The sequence below is a fragment of the Hemitrygon akajei genome, unplaced genomic scaffold (genome assembly GCF_048418815.1).
Source record: "Hemitrygon akajei unplaced genomic scaffold, sHemAka1.3 Scf000180, whole genome shotgun sequence".
Classification (NCBI taxonomy): Eukaryota; Metazoa; Chordata; class Chondrichthyes; order Myliobatiformes; family Dasyatidae; genus Hemitrygon; species Hemitrygon akajei.
Genome location: NW_027332066.1, coordinates 469025 through 487749, shown reverse-complemented (window position 1 = coordinate 487749; position 18725 = coordinate 469025). Strand labels below are relative to the sequence as shown.

The following is an 18725-nucleotide window of genomic DNA, read 5'->3' as shown; positions in this document are numbered from 1 at the left end:
TCAGGTCCCTGTCAGGATGTGTGGGGTCTCACAGTGTGTCAGGACCCTGTCAGGGGTGTGTGGTGTCTCACAGTGTGTCAGGACCCTGTCAGGGTGTGTGGGGTCTCACAGTGTGACCGGTCCCTGTCAGGTGTGTGTGGGGTCTCACAGTGTGTCAGGACCCTGTCAGGAGTGTGTGGGGTCTCACAGTGTGTCAGGACCCTGTCAGGGTGTGTGGTGTCTCACAGTGTGTCAGGACCCTGTCAGGGTGTGTGGTGTCTCACAGTGTGTCAGGACCCTGTCAGGGGTGTGTGGGGTCGCTCAGTGTGTCAGGACCCTATCAGGGGTGTGTGGGTTCTCACAGTGTTGCAGGACGCTGTCAGGGTGTGTGGTGTCTCACAGTGTGTCAGGACCCTGTCAGGGGTGTGTGGGGTCGCACAGTGTGTCAGGACCCTATCAGGGGTGTGCGGGGCCACACAGTGTGTCAGGACGCTGTCAGGGGTGTGTGGGGTCTCACAGTGTGTCAGGACGCTGTCAGGGGTTTGTGGGGTCTCACAGTGTGTCAGGTCCCCGTCAGGATGTGTGGGGTCTCGCAGTGTGTCTGGACCCTGTCAGGGGTGTGTTGGGTCTCACAGTGTATCAGAAACCTGTCAGAGTTGTGTGTTGTCTCACAGTGTGTCATGTCCCTGTCACGGGTGTGTTGGGTCTCAGAGTGAGTCAGGACCCTGTCAGGGGTGTGTGGGGTCTCACACTGTGTCCGGACCCGGTCAGGGGTGTGTGGGGTCTGACAGTGTGTCAGGACCCTGTCAGGGTGTGTGGGGTCTCACAGTGTGTCAGGTCCCTGTCAGGGAGTGTGGGGTCTCACAGTGTTTCAGGGCTCTGTCAGGGTGTGTGGGGTCTCACAGTGTGTCAGGACCCTGTCAGGAGTGTGTGGGGTCTCACAGTGTGTCAGGACCCTGTCAGGGTGTGTGGAGTCTTACAGTGTGTCAGGACCCTGTCAGGGTGTGTGGTGTCTCACAGTGTGTCAGGAACCTGTCAGGGGTGTGTGGGGTCTCACAGTGTGTCAGGACCCTATCAGGGGTGTGCGGGGTCTGACAGAGTGTCAGGACCCTGTCAGGGGTGTGTGGGGTCTCACAGTGTGTCGGGACGCTGTCAGGAGTGTGTGGGGTCTCACAGAGTGTCAGGACGCTGTCAGGAACGTGTGGGGTCTCACACGGCATCAGACGCTGTGGTGTCCCGGGTCTCACAGTGTATCAGAACCCTGTCAGAGTTGTGTGTTGTCTCACAGTGTGTCAGGTCCCTGTCAGGGGTGTGTTGGGTCTCAGAGTGTGTCAGGACCCTGTCAGGGGAGTGTGGGGTCTCACAGTGTGTCAGGACGCTGTCAGGGGTGTGTGGGGTCTCACAGTGTGTCAGGACCCTGTCAGGAACTGGTGGGGTCTCACACAGCATCAATACCTGTGGTGTCTGGGGTCTCACAGTGTATCAGAACCCTGTCAGAGTTGTGTGTTGTCTCACAGTGTGTCGGCTCCTGGACAGGCGTGTCTGGGGTCTCGCAGTGTGTCGGGACCCTGTCATGAGTTTGTGGGGTCTCACAGTGAGTCAGGACGCTGTCTCGGGTGTGTGTTCTCACCGTGTGTCATGTCTCTGTCAGGGGTGTGTGGGGTCTCACATTGTGTCAGGACGCTGTCAGGGGTGTGTGGGTTCTCACAGAGTGTCAGGACCCTGTCAGGAGTGTGTGGGGTCTCACAGAGTGTCAGGACGCTGTCAGGAACGTGTGGGGTCTCACACGGCATCAGACACTGTGGTGTCTCGGGTCTCACAGTGTATCCGAACCCTGTCAGAGTTGTGTGTTTTGTCTCACAGTGTGTCGGCTCCTGGACAGGAGTGTCTGGGGTCTCGCAGTATGTCGGGAGACTCTCAGGGTTGTGTGTGGTCTCACGTTGAGTCAGGACGCTGTCAGTGCTGTCTGGGTTTTCTCAATGTGTCAGGACCCTGTCAGTTGTGCGTCGGGTCTCACACTGTTTCAGAACCCTGACTGCGGTATGTGGGGTCTCACAGTGTGTCAGACCGCTGTCAGGGGTGTGTGGCGTCTCATGGTGTGTCGGGTCCCTGTCATGGGTGTGTCGGGTCTCAGAGTGTGTCAGGACCCAGTCAGGGGTGTGTGGGGTCTCACAGTGTGTCAGGGCGCTGTCAGGGGTGTGTGGGTTCTCACAGTGTGTCAGGACCCTATCAGGGGTGTGTGGGGTCTCACACTGTGTCAGGACCCTGTCAGGGGTGTGTGGGGTCTCACAGTGTGTCAGGACCCTGTCAGGAGTGTGTGGGTTCTCACAGAGTGTCAGGACCCTGTCAGGTGTGTGTGGTGTCCCACAGTGTGTCCGGTCCCTGTCAGGTGTGTGTGGGGTCTCACAGTGTGTCAGGTCCCTGTCAGGGAGTGTGGGGTATCACAGTGTGTCAGGACCCTGTCAGGGGTGTGTGGGGTCTCACAGTGTTTCAGCACCCTGTCAGGGTGTGTGGGGTCTCACAGTGTGTCAGGACCCTGTCCGGAGTGTGTGGGGTCTCACACTGTGTCAGGACCCTGTCAGGGTGTGTGGTGTCTCACAGTGTGTCAGGACCCTGTCAGGGTGTGTGGTGTCTCACAGTGTGTCAGGACCCTGTCAGGGGTGTGTGGGGTCGCACAGTGTGTCAGGACCCTATCAGGGGTGTGTAGGTTCTCACAGTGTGTCAGGACGCTGTCAGGGTGTGTGGTGTCTCACAGTGTGTCAGGACCCTGTCAGGGGTGTGTGGGGTCGCACAGTGTGTCAGGACCCTATCAGGGGTGTGCGGGGCCACACAGTGTGTCAGGACGCTGTCAGGGGTGTGTGGGGTCTCACAGTGTGTCAGGACGCTGTCAGGGGTGTGTGGGGTCTCACAGTGTGTCAGGGCCCTGTCAGGATGTGTGGGGTCTCGCAGTGTGTCTGGACCCTGTCAGGGGTGTGTTGGGTCTCACAGTGTATCAGAACGCTGTCAGAGTTGTGTGTTGTCTCACAGTGTGTCATGTCCCTGTCAGGGTTGTGTTGGGTCTCAGAGTGAGTCAGGACCCTGTCAGGGGTGTGTGGTGTCTCACACTGTGTCCGGACCCTGTCAGGGGTGTGTGGGTCTGACAGTGTGTCAGGACCCTGTCAGGGTGTGTGGGGTCTCACAGTGTGTCAGGTCCCTGTCAGGGAGTGTGGGGTCTCACAGTGTGTCAGGATCCTGGCAGGGGTGTGTGGGGTCTCACAGTGTTTCAGGGCTCTGTCAGGGTGTGTGGGGTCTCACAGTGTGTCAGGACCCTGTCAGGGTGTGTGGTGTCTCACAGTGTGTCAGGACCCTGTCAGGGTGTGTGGTGTCTCACAGTGTGTCAGGACCCTGTCAGGGGTGTGTGGGGTCTCACAGAGTGTCAGGACCCTATTAGGGGTGTGCGGGGTCTGACAGAGTGTCAGGACCCTGTCAGGGGTGTGTGGGGTCTCACAGTGTGTCAGGACGCTGTCAGGGGTGTGTGGGGTCAGACAGAGTGTCAGGACCCTGTCAGGAACGTGTGGGGTCACATACGGCATCAGACCCTGTGGTGTCTCGGGTCTCACTGTGTATCAGAACCCTGTCAGAGTTGTGTGTTGTCTCACAGTTTGTCGGCTCCTGGACAGGCGTGTCTGGGGTCTCGCAGTGTGTCGGGACCCTGTCATGAGTTTGTGGGGTCTCACAGTGAGTCAGGACGCTGTCTGGGGTGTGTGGTGTCTCACAGAGTTTCAGGACCCTGTCAGGGTGCGTGAGGTCTCACAGTGCGTCGGGACCCTGTCAGGGGTGTGTGGGGTCTCACAGTGTGTCAGCTCCCAGTCAGTGGTGTGTGGCGTCTCACAGTGTGTCAGGAGACTCTCAGGGTTGTGTGTGGTCTCACGTTGAGTCAGGACGCTGTCAGGGCTGTCTGGGTTTTCTCAATGTGTCAGGACCCTGTCAGTTGTGCGTGGGGTCTCACACTGTTTCAGAACCCTGACTGCGGTATGTGGGGTCTCACAGTGTGTCAGACCGCTGTCAGGGGTGTGTGGCGTCTCATAGTGTGTCAGGTCCCTGTCATGGGTGTGTGGCGTCTCATAGTGTGTCAGGTCCCTGTCATGGGTGTGTTGGGTCTCAGAGTGTGTCAGGACCCTGTCAGGGTGTGTGGGGTCTCACAGTGTGTCAGGACCCTGTCTGGGGTTTGTGGGGTCTCACAGTGTGGTCAGGAACCTGCCAGGTGTGTGTGGCGTTTCACAGTGTGTCACGACCCTGTCAGGGGGTGTGGTTTCTCACCGTGTTTAAAGACCTTGTCAGTAGCGTGTGGGGTATCACAGTGTTTCAGTCCCTGTCCGTGAGTTGTGGGTTCACACATTTTTGTCAGTACTCTGTCATGGACATGTAGGATTTCACAGTGTGTGGGTTGTCTCACTGTTTGCCAGGACCCTGTCAGGGGTGCGTGTGGTCTCACAGTGTGTCAGGTCCCTGTCATGTGTGTGAGGGGTCTCACAGTGTGTCTGGACGGTCAGTAAGTTGTGGGGTCTCACATTGAGTCAGGACTCTGTCATGGACATGTAGGATCTCACATTGTGTGGTGGCCGAGAGTGTGCCGTGCCCCTGCCATTGTTGCGTGGCGTCTCTCTGAGTGTCATGACCCTGTCAGTGGTGTGTGGTGTCTCACAGTGCGTCAAGACCCTGCCAGGGCTTTCTTGGGTCTCACAGTTAGTCAGATCCCTGTTCGGTGAGTGTTGATCTCACCGTGTGTCAGGACCGTGTCAGTGAGTTGTGGGTTTACACATTTTTGTCAGGACTCTGTCATGGACATGTAGGATTTCACAGTGTGTGGGTTGTCTCACCGTGTGTCAGGACCCTGTCAGGTGTGTGTGGTGTCCCACATTGTGTCAGGACCCTGTCAGGGGTGTGTGGAGTCTTACAGTGTGTCAGGACCCTGTCAGGGTGTGTGGGGTCTCACAGTGTGTCAGGACGCTGTCAGGGGTGTGTGGGGTCTCACAGTGTGTCAGGACCCTGTCAGGAACTGGTGGGGTCTCACACGGCATCAATCCCTGGGGTGTCTGTGGTCTCACAGTGTATCAGAACCCTGTCAGAGTTGTGTGTTGTCTCACAATGTGTCGGCTCCTGGACAGGCGTGTCTGGGGTCTCGCAGTGTGTCGGGACCCTGTCATGAGTTTGTGGGGTCACACAGTGAGTCAGGACGCTGTCTGGTGTGGGTGGGGGCTCACAGTGTGTCATGTCTCTGTCAGGGGTGTTTGGGGTCTCACAGAGTATCAGGACGCTGTCAGGGGTGTGTGGGGTCTCACAGAGTGTCAGGACCCTGTCAGGAACGTGTTGGGTCTCACACGGCATCAGACCCTCTGGTGTCTCGGGTCTCACAGTGTATCAGAACCCTGTCAGAGTTGTGTGTTGTCTCACAGTGTGTCCGCTCCTGGACAGGCGTGTCTGGGGTCTCGCAGTGTGTCGGGACCCTGTCATGAGTTTGTGGGGTCTCACAGTGAGTCAGGACGCTGACTGGGGTGTGTGGGGTCTCACAGTGTGTCGGGACCCTGTCATGAGTTTGTGGGGTCTCACAGTGCGTCAGGACCCTGTCACGGGTGTGTGGAGTCTCACAGCGTGTCAGGACGCTGTCAGGGGTGTGTGGGGTTTCACAGTGTGTCCGGTCCCTGTCAGGTGTGTGTGGGGTCTCACAGTGTGTCAGGACGCTGTCAGGGGTGTGTGGTGTCTCACAGTGTTTCAGGACCATGTCAGGGTGTGTGAGGTCTCACAGTGCGTCGGGACCCTGTCAGGGGTGTGTGGGGTCTCACAGTGTGTCAGGACGCTGTCAGGGGTGTGTGGGGTCTCACAGTGTGTCAGGACCCTGTCAGGAACTGGTGGGGTCTCACACGGCATCAATCCCTGTGGTGTCTGGGGTCTCACAGTGTATCAGAACCCTGTCAGAGTTGTGTGTCGTCTCACAGTGTGTCGGCTCCTGGACAGGCGTGTCTGGGGTCTCGCAGTGTGTCGGGACCCTGTCATGAGTTTGTGGGGTCTCACAGTGAGTCAGGACGCTGTCTGGGGTGTGTGGGTCTCACCGTGTGTCATGTCTCTGTCAGGGGTGTGTGGGGTCTCACATTGTGTCAGGACGCTGTCAGGGGTGTGTGGGTTCTCACAGAGTGTCAGGACCCTGTCAGGAGTGTGTGGGGTCTCACAGTGTGTCAGGACGCTGTCAGGAACGTGTGGGGTCTCACACGGCATCAGACCCTGTGGTATCTCGGGTCTCTCAGTGTATCAGAACCCTGTCAGAGTTGTGTGTTGTCTCACAGTGTGTCAGGTCCCTGTCAGGGGCGTGTTGGTTCTCAGAATGTGTCAGGACCCTGTCAGGGGTGTGTGGGGTCTCACACTGTGTCCAGATCTGTCAGGGGTGTGTGGGGTCTCACAGTGTGTCAGGACCCTGTCATGGTGTGTGGGGTCTCACAGTGTGTCAGGACCCTGTCAGGGGTGTGTGGGGTCTCACAGTGTTTCACGACCCTGTCCGGGTGTGTGGGGTCTCACAGTGTTTCAGGACCCTGTCCGGGTGTGTGGGGTCTCACAGTGTGTCAGGACCCTGTCAGGAGTGTGTGGGGTATCACAGTGTTTCAGCCCCTGTCAGTGAGTTGTGGCTTCACACATTGTTGTCAGTATTCTGTCATGGACATGTAGGATTTCACAGTGTGTGGGTTGTCTCACTGTTTGCCAGGACCCTGTCAGGGGTGCGTGTGTTCTCACAGTGTGACAGGGCCCTGTCATGTGTGTGAGGGGTCTCACAGTGTGTCTGGACGCTGTCAGTAAGTTGTGGGGTCTCACATTGAGTCAGGACTCTGTCATGGACATGTAGGATCTCACATTGTGTGGTGGCCGAGAGTATGCCGTGCCCCTGCCATTGTTGCGTGGCGTCTCTCTGAGTGTCATGACCCTGTCAGTGGTGTGTGGTGTCTGACAGTGCGTCAAGACCCTGCCAGGGCTGTCTTGGTTCTCACAGTTAGTCAGATCCCTGTTAGGTGTGTGTGGGGTCTCACAGTGTGTCAGGACCCTGTCACGGGTGTGTGGAGTCTCACAGTGTGTCAGGACGCTGTCAGGGGTGTGTGGGGTTTCACAGTGTGTCCGGACCCTGTCAGGTATGTGTGGGGTCTCTCAGTGTGTCAGGACGCTCTCAGGGGTGTGTGGTGTCTCACAGTGTTTCAGGACCATGTCAGGGTGTGTGAGGTCTCACAGTGCGTCGGGACCCTGTCAGGGGTGTGTGGGGTCTCACAGTGTGTCAGACCAAGTCCCATGCATGTGGGGTCTCACAGTGTGTCAGGACGCTGTCAGGGAAGTGTGGGGTCTCACAATGTGTCAGGACCCTGTCAGGAGCGTGTGGGGTCTCTCACGGCATCAGACCCTGTGGTGTCTAGTTTCTCAAAGTGTATCAGGACACTGTCAGATTTGTGTGTTATTTCACATTGTGTCGGCACCTGGACAGGGGTGTGTGTGGTCTCACAGTGTGTCAGGAACCTGTCAGAAGTGCGTGGGTTCGCACAGTGTGTCAGGACACTGTCAGGCGTGTCTGGGGTCTCGCAGTGTGTCGGAACCCTGTCTGGGGTGTGTGGTGCCTCACGGTGTTTCAGGACCTTGTCAGGAGTGTGTGGGGCATCACAGTGTTTCAGACCATGTCAGTGAGTTGTGGGTTCACACATTTTTGTCAGGACTCTGTCATGGACATGTAGGATTTCACAGTGTGTGGGTTCTCTCACTGTTTGTCAGGATCCTCCTAGGAGGGTGTGGAGTCTCTCGGTGAGTTAGGACCCTGTCAGTGGTGTCTGGCATTTCACAGTCGGTCGCGAACCTGCCAGGGTTTTGTGGGGTCTCACAGTGTGTCAGGACACTGTCAGGGGTTGTGTGGGGCCTCACAGTGTGACAGGACCCTGACAGGGGTGTGTGGTGTCTCACAGTGTGTCAGGACCCTGACAGAGGCGTGTGGTGTCTCACAGTGTGTCAGGGCCCTGTCAGGGATGTGTGGTGTCTCACAGTGTGCCCGGACCCTGTCAGAGGTGTGTGGTGTCTCACAGTGTGTCAGGAACCTGTCCGGTGAGTGTATGGTCTAACAGTGTCTCATGACACTGCCAATCGTGTGCCGGGTTTCACAGTGTGTCAGGAACTTGTCCGGTGTGTTTGTGGTCTCACGGTGTGTCAGGACCCTGTCAGATGTGTGTGGGGTCTCACAGTGTGTCAGGACCCTGTCAGAGTTGTGTGTTGTCTCACGGTGTGTTGGGAACCTGTCAGAAGTGTGCGGGTTCGCCCACTGTGTCAGGACACTGTCAGGCGTGTCTGGTATCTCGCATTGGGTCGGGACCCTGTCAGGTGTTTGTGGGGTCTCACAGTGAGTCAGGACCCTGTCAGGGGTGTGTGGGGTCTCACAGTGTGTCAGGACGCTGTCAGTGAGTTGTGGGGTCTCACATTCAGTTAGGACTCTGTCATGTACATGTATGATCTCACATTGTGTGGGTGCGGACAGTGTGTCGGGACCATGCTATTGTTGTGTTGCGTCTCTCTGTGTGTCAGGACCCTGCCAGGGGTGTGTGGTGTATCACAGTGTGTCAGGACCCTGCCATTGTTGTGTGGCGTCTCTGTGCGTCAGGACCCTGTCAGGGGTGTGTGGTGTATCACAGTGTGTCAGGACCCTGCCATTGTTGTGTGGCGTCTCTCTGTGCGTCAGGACCCCGTCAGGGGTGTGTCGGGTCTCACATTGAGTGAGTGGCATGAAAGGGGTGAGTGAGTTCTCACATTGTGTCAGGACTCTGTCATGGACGTGTAGGATCTCACAGTGTTTGGGGGCTGACAGTGTGTCGGGACCCTGCCATTGTTGTCTGGAGTCTCACTGAGTGTCAGGAACCTGTCAGGGGTGTGTGAGGTCTCACATTATGTCAGATCCATGCCATGGGTTGTGGTCTCACAGTCTGTCAGGACCCTGTCAGGTGTGTGTGTTGTCTCACAGTGTCTCATGACCCTGCCAATCGTGTGTCGGGTCTCACCGTGTGTCAGGAACTTGTCGGGTGTGTCTGTGGTCTCACAGTGTGTCAGGACCCTGGCAGGGGAGTGTGGTGTTTTCCAGTGTATCGTAAACCTGCCACGGGTGTGTGGCGTCTCAAAGTGTGTCAGAACCCTGTCAGGCGTGTGTGGTGTCTGACAGTGTGTCAGGTCCCTGTCAGGGGTGTGTGGGGTCTCACAGTGTGTCAGGACCCTGTGGTGTCTGGTTTCTCAAAGTGTATCAAGACACTGTCAGAGTTGTGTGTTGTCTCACAGTGTGTCGGCACCTGGACAGGGGTGTGTGTGGTCTCACAGTGTGTCAGGAACCTGTCAGAAGTGTGCGGGTTGGCACAGTGTGTCAGGATATTGTCAGGCGTGTCTGGGGTCTTGCAGTGTGTCGGACCCTGTCATGGGTGTGTAGGGTCTCACAGTGTATCAGGACCCTGTCAGGGGTGTGTGAGGTCTCACAGTGTGCCGGGACCCTGTCAGGGGTGTGTGGGGTCTCACACTGTGTCAGGACCCTGTCAGGGTGTGTGTGGGGTCTCATAGTGTGTCAGGATCCTGTCAGGGCTCTCTTGGGTCTCACAGTGAGTCAGGACCCTATGAGGTGTGTGTGTGGTCTCATACTGTCTCAGGAACCTGTTAGGGGTGTGTGGGGTCGCGCAGTGTGTCAGGACCCTGTCAGGGGTGTGTGTGGTCTCACAGTGTGTCAGTTCCCTGTCAGAAGTGTGTGGGGTCTCACACTGTGTCAGTACCCTGCCGTTCGAGTGTAGGGTCGCACAGTGTGTCAGGACCCTGACCCATGTGGGTGGTGTCTCACAGTCTATCAGGACCCTGTCGGCAGTGTGTGGGGTCTCATAGTGTGTCAGGGACAGCCAGGGTTTTATGGGGTTACACTATGTGTGAGGACCCTGTAAGGGGAATGTGGCGTCTTATAGTGTGCCGTGAACCTGCCACGTGTGTGTGGCGTCTCAAATTGTGTCAGGTCCCTGTCAGGGATGTATGGGTTCTCACAGAGTTTCGTGAACCTGTCAGGTATGTGTGGGTTCTCACATTGTGTCAGGACTCTGTCATGGACGTGTAGGATCTCACAGTGTGTGGTGTCTCACAGTGTGTCATGACCCTGTCAGGGGTGTGTGGGATCTCACAATGTGTCAGGACCCTGTCAGGGGTGTCTGTCCTCTCACAATGTCTCAACACCCTGTCGGGGGGCGGGGGTGTGTCGTCTCACAGTGTGTCTGCGCCCTGCCAGGGGGTTGTGGGATCTCACAGTGTGTGTCAGGGCGCTTTCAGGTGTGTGTGGGGTCTCTATTCAATGTGTTCGGCTGTGATAGGGAGCATTGGAAAAATTGATCCTGTACATATTCACTTTATGTTCTTCAACAATCAGGGAGTGTATCTGTTTCATATTCAGATATGGATGTGGGAATTTCACTGTCGGGTGTGTTCCCTCTATAAACCGGATGAAGGACAATGAGAAACAAGCTTGTAGCGATTTGCTAAACCTGTGTTCAGGGACACTGAGGGATTTCATTGAGCGGATGTGACTGGAACAGCATTAACAGAGGTCTCAGAGACGTGAGTAGTTTGTAAACTTCCTGATTGGTCTATCTCTGGTACCAAATTTAAATTATCATCTTTGGGAATTTTTCCTGTAAGTGTGAGAGACTGAACCAGGGTTCTGGCTGAGATTCCCTATATTTCTGGTAAGAGCTTCGAATAATCAGATAAATCACGGGCTGCTGCAATATTAGTAAGTTTTGTGATATTTGTCTTTCCTACACTCTCTCCTGTGTTAAATGTGCAGTTGAGTGATCCAACTCAGTCTGCGATGACGGAGCCTCACAATCTCTTGAGCCCATGCACTGCCCCGGGCTCCATTTTCACAGACCTAGAACCATGGAACCATAAAACATTCCAGCACAGAAACAGGAGTTTTGGCCCATGATGTGCTTATGGATGTAGTGAGCTTCCCGTCCAGACGGTCACAGTTTAACTAATTACAATATTATTTATAGATATTTTCAGTCCTTTGCACCTTCCTTGCCGCGATCCCACAACCCTCGGTTTCCCTGTCCGAATTCCATCTCTCACCCTTCCACAGTGTCCATCACACAACACCGGCAGACAAGAATTTCAGCTTCTGTGGACTGAGCTGAGGAATATGTCCCCAGTCTCACCCTCTCTAACACTGTAGCAGTGTTTGCACTAGGAAGTGCAGATGTGAACACAGCGGGGTTCATCTGCTGCTCTGTGGTTGAACAGAACAGATGGGATGTTACCTGCTTTTCTAATTAAAGTGATGCTATTATTACTATTCTGTGACTGGAACTTCAGTGGACGCCCAGCTCTAAGAAACGATAATCTGCAGGAACTGGGGGAGTTTAGAAAATGGTTAAGTATGAGGCTGTTCAGGAGGGGGCAGTGGCTGACAAGGGAAGATTTTGACGTTTTGGTGTGAAGAAATATAAGTTTTCTTTTCCATTCTCCAGATCGCCCCCTTCTCCACTCAGACTCCAGTGGTGATCTGTAGTTACAGGCCCCAGAGCGGTGTGACCACTTCCCTCAAACTCGCCAGCTCTCTGCCTCTTTCCTCAAAATGTCCTTTGAAAACTCTCCCGCTAGCAAACACGTTTCCCTGTGTCTCACTGTGTTCTCTGTCTCAGTGCCAGTATTTACCTGGTCAGATCCTCGTGGCTCAACAAGTGAACCGCCCGACGCAAATTACAACCGTTGGTGGAAACAGAGGACAAGTTTCATCTGGGCCATTACGTACTGTTCCGATCGCCCCACTACCGGAGGGATGTTGGGGCTTTAGAGAGGGAGCAGAAGAGTTTTACCAGGATGCTGCCAGGTTTATGGGGCATGTGCTGTCATGAGAGGCTGGATAAAATTAGGTTGTTTGCTCTGGATCATTGGAGGCTCTGGGGAGCTCTGACACAGGATGACAAGATTATGAGAGGTTTAGATAGAGTGGACAGGGATAATCGGTTTCCCACAGTTAAAATATCTATTACCAGAGGGAATATATTGAAGGTGAGAGGGTGTAGAATGAAGGGCGATGTGAGGGATAGCTTATTTTTTAAATCAGTAAAATCGTGGCTGCCTGGAACACACTGCCTGGTAAGGTGGCATAGGCAAATATTTAGAAGCTTTTAAGGGACTTTTGGACAGTCACATGTAAGGAAGATGGGGGCATGTCGACATGGTGAAGAAAGGAGAGATTAAACTTCAGGTTTGTTTGATTTATTTTTTAGCTGTTTCGGCAAAATATGATTTCCCTAATGGCCTATTCCTGTGTTCATCTACCGTCTGGGTAGCCTCCAGCCTGGTGGTATGAACATTGAATTCTCCAATTTACGGTAATTCCCACCCCCTCCCCCTATCCCAGGTCCCTCTCTGCCTCTCTCCCCTTTCAACTTTCTGCTCCTTTATCTCTACAGTTCTTTCAAGCTTATCCCCTCTATCCTTCCTCTGATTGGTTTTCCACCTGGCGCCTCTAAGCCCTACCCCCGCCCCTATCTCTATTACTGGGCTTCGGCCCTCTCTTACCCCCATTCCTGATGAAGGGTGTCGGCCCAAAACGTTTGCTACTCTTTTTTCACGGATGCTGCCTGACCTGCTGAGTTCTTTGTGCGTTGTGTACGTATTCCTGTGTTGTACTTTTCAATGTTCAATGAACGTTTACTTACCTTTTAGTTCATTCAGGAACTTTAGTAAAAGTGGAACGGGAATTGGTTGATGGGAAGGATCACAACCTGTTTGAATTTAAACAAATTGAGGAAATCATTTTTGTAATATTTTAAAGTGTGGTGTGTTGCGATCCAAATTTTATAATCTCACCATATATCTGTATTTCCTTCAGTACTTTGTCCAACGTTGGGACACCAATCCGCATTTTCACAAAGGTTTCCCACATCACCCTCCGGGCGCGGGAGCCTTTTTCCATCACCAGGCTCAGGAGGAGTTTAGAACTGTCCGCCCGCTCGCCCTTATCAGCGAGATCAGAGATTTTCTGTGAAGAGTAACAGTGAACATATTGGGGACTGACAGATTCACACAGAGAATGAGAAGTAAATGATGTGCTCTGTAACGGGATCACACTGAGCAGTCACCCGGACGGGTGCTGATCCTGTCTGGACATGGACTGTACATTCTGAGTGCAGAACACACGGAGGGACATTCACCGTGAACTTGGTCCACCAGTCAATGAGATCCTGGCTGGTCTCTGACCGCTTCGTTGACGTGGCTCCAAATCCATAAATAATTCCTCATTGGATTTGACGGTGTAAAACAGAAATCAGAAAATAACCATCACAGATGAAAGAAATCAGGAAGGTTATTGTATCAGCGTGAACAGTCTCTGAGAAGTTGCAGAAGAGATGATGTGATTCATCTCCTCATTCCGCCAGTGTCCACCATGACAGCCGATTACCGGCTGACACCTGATGCCTTTCCTTTGCCTTTTCCAGTGGAGGTTTATTCAGTGATTACACATTACAACATAGCAGTATTCCCCGATTCACACGTTTTGCATAGAAACATAGAAAACATACAGTACAATACATGCCCTTCAGCCCACAAAGTTGTACCTTACATGTCCCTACCTTAGAAATTACTAGGTTTTCCTATAGTCCTCTATCTTTCTATGCTCCATGTACCTATCTAAAAGTCTCTTAACACACCCTACCATATCTGCCTCCACCACCGTTGCTGGCAGCCCATTCCACGCACTCACCGCTCTCTGAGTAAAAAAACCACTCCTGACATCTCCTCTATACGTACTCCCCAGCACCTTAAACCTGTGTCCTTTTGTGCCAACCATTTCAGCCCTGGGAAAAAGCCTCTGACTATCCACACGATCAATGCCTCTCATCATCTTATACACCTCTATCAGGTCACATCTCATCCTCCTTTGCTCCAAGGAGAAAAGGCCGAGTTCACTCAACCTATTCTCATAAGGCATGCTCCCCAATCCAGGCAATATCCTTGTAAATCTCCTCTGCAGCCTTTCTATGGTTTCCACGTCCTTCCTATTGTGAAGCAACCAGAATTGAGCACAATACTCCAAGTGAGGTCTGACCAGAGCCCTATACAGCTGCAACATTACCCCTCGGCTCCTAAATTCAATTCCTCTATTGATGAAGGGCAATACACCATACGCCTTCTTAACTACAGCATCAACCTGTGCAGCTGCTTTGAGTGTCCTATGGTCTCGGACCCCAAGATCCCTCTGATCCTCCACACTGCCAAGAGTCTTACCATTAATAGTATATTCTGGCACCATATTTGACCTACCAGACTGAACCTCATCACACTTATCTTGGTTGAACTCCATCTGCCACTTAGCCCAGTTTTGCATCCTGTCAATGTCCCGCTGTAACCTCTGACAGCCCTCCATACGATCCACAACACCCCCAACCTTTGTGTCACGAGCAAACTTTCTAACCCATCCCTCCACCTCCTCATCAAGATAATTTCTAAAGATCAGGAAGAGTAAGTGTCCCAGAACAGATCCCTGAGGCACACCACTGATCACCGGCCTCCATGCAGAATATGACCCGTCTACAACCACTCTTTGCCTTCTGTGGGCAAGCCAGTTCTTGATCCACAAAGCAACGTCCCCTTGGATCCCATGCCTCCTTACTTTCTCAATAAGCCTTGCAATTAAAGATTGTAACAGAATCATCTCCACCCAGATCAGAACACACTCGAGCTCCTGTGGCATCCACTGATAATGCCCCAGTTCAAACTGACATCCTGCCGTCACACCGTACAGTCTTCATGAAATAAAAATTTCTGCCCTATTTTCATTTAAACTCCTTTATTGCAACCCCATAGGACTGTTGCCTACTCCCCTCGCTCTGAACATTGAGCCGCCAGCAGGGGTATTTACAACTCTTTCAATCATTGGTTGAGATACACATTTTTAAGAATTATATATACTTCTTTGTAATTTGTTTTTATACTTTGACATCCTGATGAAACAGAGTTCCGACACCCATCAGTCCTGTGATGTGTGACAATTCAAACCCATTCTCCCTCCCACTCACCCGATGTTCCTCTTCGCTGAACTGATACTCGGCCGTTAACGCCAGGCTCACTCCGTGCACCCCTCCTTCCATCGCCTGCTCCAGCCTGTCCCGGTAGATATCCGTCAACTGCAGCAGCTGGATATCGTCACAGATTGCCAGGAGCTCGGTGATCACTCTCAAATCTGTGAAGGAAAATGGGGAAAACTAAAGACATTATCGAACACCTAATGGACCGCAAATTTCTCTCTGGAGCCTAAAGACGGGGTTTCTGTGCAGCACGTCGCCGAACAAAATCCGAAATAGACACACTAATGTGTTACAATTTGGAAGGACAGATCAGAGAAGGAATTTCACAGCGAAAGACAGGGCAGTGAGTAGTGCTCTGAAGAAAATGGATACGACCCCAAGGATTTTAATTGATTTTAATTAATTGATTTAATTAATTGGCGGATTGAGGAGATGAATCACATCATCTTTTCTGCAACTTCCCTGTGACTGCTCACTCTGTTACAAAAAAACTTCCTGTATTCTTTCCTCATCTGTGATCGTTATTTTCTGATTTCTGTTTTATACCGTCAAATCCAAAGAGGAATTATATATGGATTTGGAGCCACGTCAATGAAGCGGTCACATACCAGCCAGTGGTGTCACGTTGAGTTAGGAGTGTAAAGAAATGTTTGATACACTGGATTTTATAAATCCAACCGTGAGTAGAGACATACACAAGCTGCTGTAAGGATTCAACAGTTCAGGCAGCAACGATGGAAATGTGTATACAGTCTATGTCATGGGCCGAGACCCTTCTGAAAACGTCAACATTTTACTCTTTCCCATAGCTGATGTCTGGCCGCTGAGTTCCTCAAGCATCTTGTGTGTGATGTTTAGAATTCCCGATTCTACAGATTTTCTCATCTCACAGTGTGTAAGGACCCTGTCAGGTGTGTGGGGGGTCCCACAGTGTGTCAGGACCCTGTGAGGGGTGCGTGGGGTCTCACAGTGTGTCAGGACCCTGTCAGGGGTGTGTGGGGTCTCACAGTGTGTCAGGACCCTGTCAGGGGTGTGTGGGGTCTCACAGTGTGTCAGGACCCTGTCAGGGGTGTGTGAGGTCTTACAGTGTGTCAGGACCCTGTCAGGTGTGTGTGGGGTCTCACAGTGTGTCAGGACCCTGTCACGTGAGTGTGGGGTGTCACAGTGTGTCAGGACCCTGTCAGGTGAGTGTGGGGTCTCCATTCAATGTACTCGGTTTTGATAGGGAGCGTAGGAAAACATTGATTGTGGACATATTTACTTTAGAGAATGTGATAGTGGTAGAAATGATGTTCTCCAATTATCGGGGAGTGTTTCTGCTTCATATTCAGAAATGGGTGTGGGAATTTCACTGTTGTGTCTGTTCCCTCGGCAAACAACATGAGGAATAGTGAAGAACAAGCTTGCAGCAATTTAACAAATCCATGTTGCTGGGAAAGTGTGGGGTTTCATTCAGCGGATGTGGACTGGAACTACATTGACTGAAGTGACAGAGGCATGAGTAGTTTGTAAACTTCCTGATTTGTCTATCTCTGGTCCCATGTTTAAATTATCATCTTTGGGATTTGTTCTTGTAAATGAGAGACCCTAAACCAAGGTTTTGGCCGAGATTCCCTATATTTATGTTAAGAGCTTCGAATAATCAGATAAAACATGGGCTGATGCAATATTAGTAAGTTTTGTGATATTTGTCTTTCCTTCGCTCTCTCCTCTGTTAAATGTGCAGTTGAGTGATCCAACTCAGTCTGCGATGATGGAGCCTTACAATCTCTTGAGCCCATGGACTGCCCTGGGCTCCATTTTCACAGATGTGATGGGCTTATGGATGTAGTGAGCTTCCCATCCAGACGGTCACAATTTGACTAATTGCAATATTATTTATAGATATTTTCAGTCCTTTCCACCTTCCTTGCCATGATCCCACAACCCTCGGTTTCCCTGTCCTAATTCCCATCTCTCACCCTTCCACAGTGCCCATCACACAACACCGGCAGACAGGAATTTCAGCTGCTGTGGACTGAGCTGAGGAATATGTCCCCCAATCTCACCCTCTCTAAACTGTAGCAATGTTTGCACTAGGGAGTGCAGATGTGAACACAGTGGGGTTCATCTGCTGCTCTGTGGTTGAACAGACCAGTTGGGATGTTACCTGCTTTTCTAATTAAAGTGATGCTATTATTACTATTCTGTGACTGGAACTTCAGTGGACGCCCAGCTCTAAGAAACGATAATCTGCAGGAACTGGGGGAGTTTAGAAAATGGTTAAGTATGAGTCTGTTCAGGAGGGGGCAGTGGCTGACAAGGGAAGATTTTGACGTTTTGGTGTGAAGAAATATATGTATTTTTTTCCATTCTCCAGATCGCCCCTTCTCCACTCATACTCCGGTGGGGATCTGTAGTTTCAGGCCCCGGAGCGGTGTGACCACTTTCCTCAAACTCGCCAGCTCTCTGCCTCTTTCCTCAAAATGTCCTTTGAAAACTCTCCCTCTGGTAAACACATTTCCCTGTGTCTCAATGTGTTCTCTGTCACAGTACCAGTATTTACCTGGTCAGATCCTCGTGGCTCAACAACTGAACCGCCTGATGCAAATTACAACCGTTGGTGGAAACAGAGGTCAACTTTCAACTTGATGAACTCTGCTTCAGCCTCATCTGGGCCATTGCGTACCGTTCCGATCGCCTCACTACCGGAGGGATGTTGAGGCTTTAGAGAGGGTGCAGAAGAGGTTTACCGGGATGTTGCCTGCTTTAGAGGGCATGTGCTATCATGAGAGCCTGGATAAATTTGGAATGTTTTCTCTGGATCATCAGAGATTGAGGGAGCTCTGACAACTATCCAAAATTATGAGACTTAGATAGAGTGGGCAGAGAGAGTCAGTCTCCTGGGTTTGAAATATCTGTTACTAGAGGGCGTGCAGTGAAGGTGAGTGGGGTTTGGATTAAGGGGGATGTGAGTGGTAGATTTTTTTTTTTAAATCAGAGAGTCGTGGATACCTGGAACACACTGCCTGGTAAGGTGGTAGAGGCAAATTGTTTGAGACTTCTAAGAGACATTTGGACAGGCACATGGATGTTAGGAGGATGGAGGCAGATGGACATGGTGAAGGAAGGAGAGATTAGAGTTTGGGTGTGTTTGATTTATTTCTTAGCTGTTTCGGCACAATATTATTTGCCTAATGGCTTATTCCTGTGTTATACTTTTCAATGTTCAATGCACGTTCACTTACCTTTCAGCTCACTGAGAATCTTTAGTAAAAGTTGAGCGGGAATTGGTCGATGGGAAGAATCACAACCTGTTTGAATTTAAACAAATTGAGGAAATCATTTGTGTCAAATTGTAACGTGTACTGTATTCAATCCAAATTTGAGTTCATCGCTGATATTATCTCACCATGTTCCTGTATTTCCTTCAGTATTTTGTCCAACTCTGGAACACCAATCCGCATTTTCACAAAGGTTTCCCACATCACCCTCGGGGCACGGGAGCCTTTCTTCATCACCAGGCTCAGGAGGAGTTTAGAACTGTCCGTCCGCTCTCCCTTATCAGCGAGATCAGAGATTTTCTGTGAAGAGTAACAGTGAACATATTGGGGACTGACAGATTCACACAGAGAATGAGAAGTAAATGATGTGCTCTGTAACGGG

At 51.9% G+C, this 18725-nt stretch overlaps 2 protein-coding genes across 2 annotated transcripts in view; both read right to left on the bottom strand.

Moving 5' to 3' along the window:
* LOC140724258 (NACHT, LRR and PYD domains-containing protein 3-like) overlaps positions 1-18725 on the bottom strand; it is a 297596-nt gene that overhangs the window by 19046 nt on the left and 259825 nt on the right. The window lies entirely within an intron of this gene.
* Positions 11352-18725, bottom strand: part of LOC140724262 (uncharacterized) — a 33081-nt gene continuing 25707 nt past the window's right edge. The window contains exons 3-8 of the mRNA XM_073038735.1: positions 18472-18643; positions 18308-18373; positions 15072-15235; positions 12862-13033; positions 12711-12776; positions 11352-11392 (exon numbers count right to left, since the gene is read on the bottom strand). Coding sequence (XP_072894836.1) covers positions 11352-11392; positions 12711-12776; positions 12862-13033; positions 15072-15235; positions 18308-18373; positions 18472-18643 — 681 coding nt within the window. The remainder of the gene's footprint in view (positions 11393-12710; positions 12777-12861; positions 13034-15071; positions 15236-18307; positions 18374-18471; positions 18644-18725) is intronic.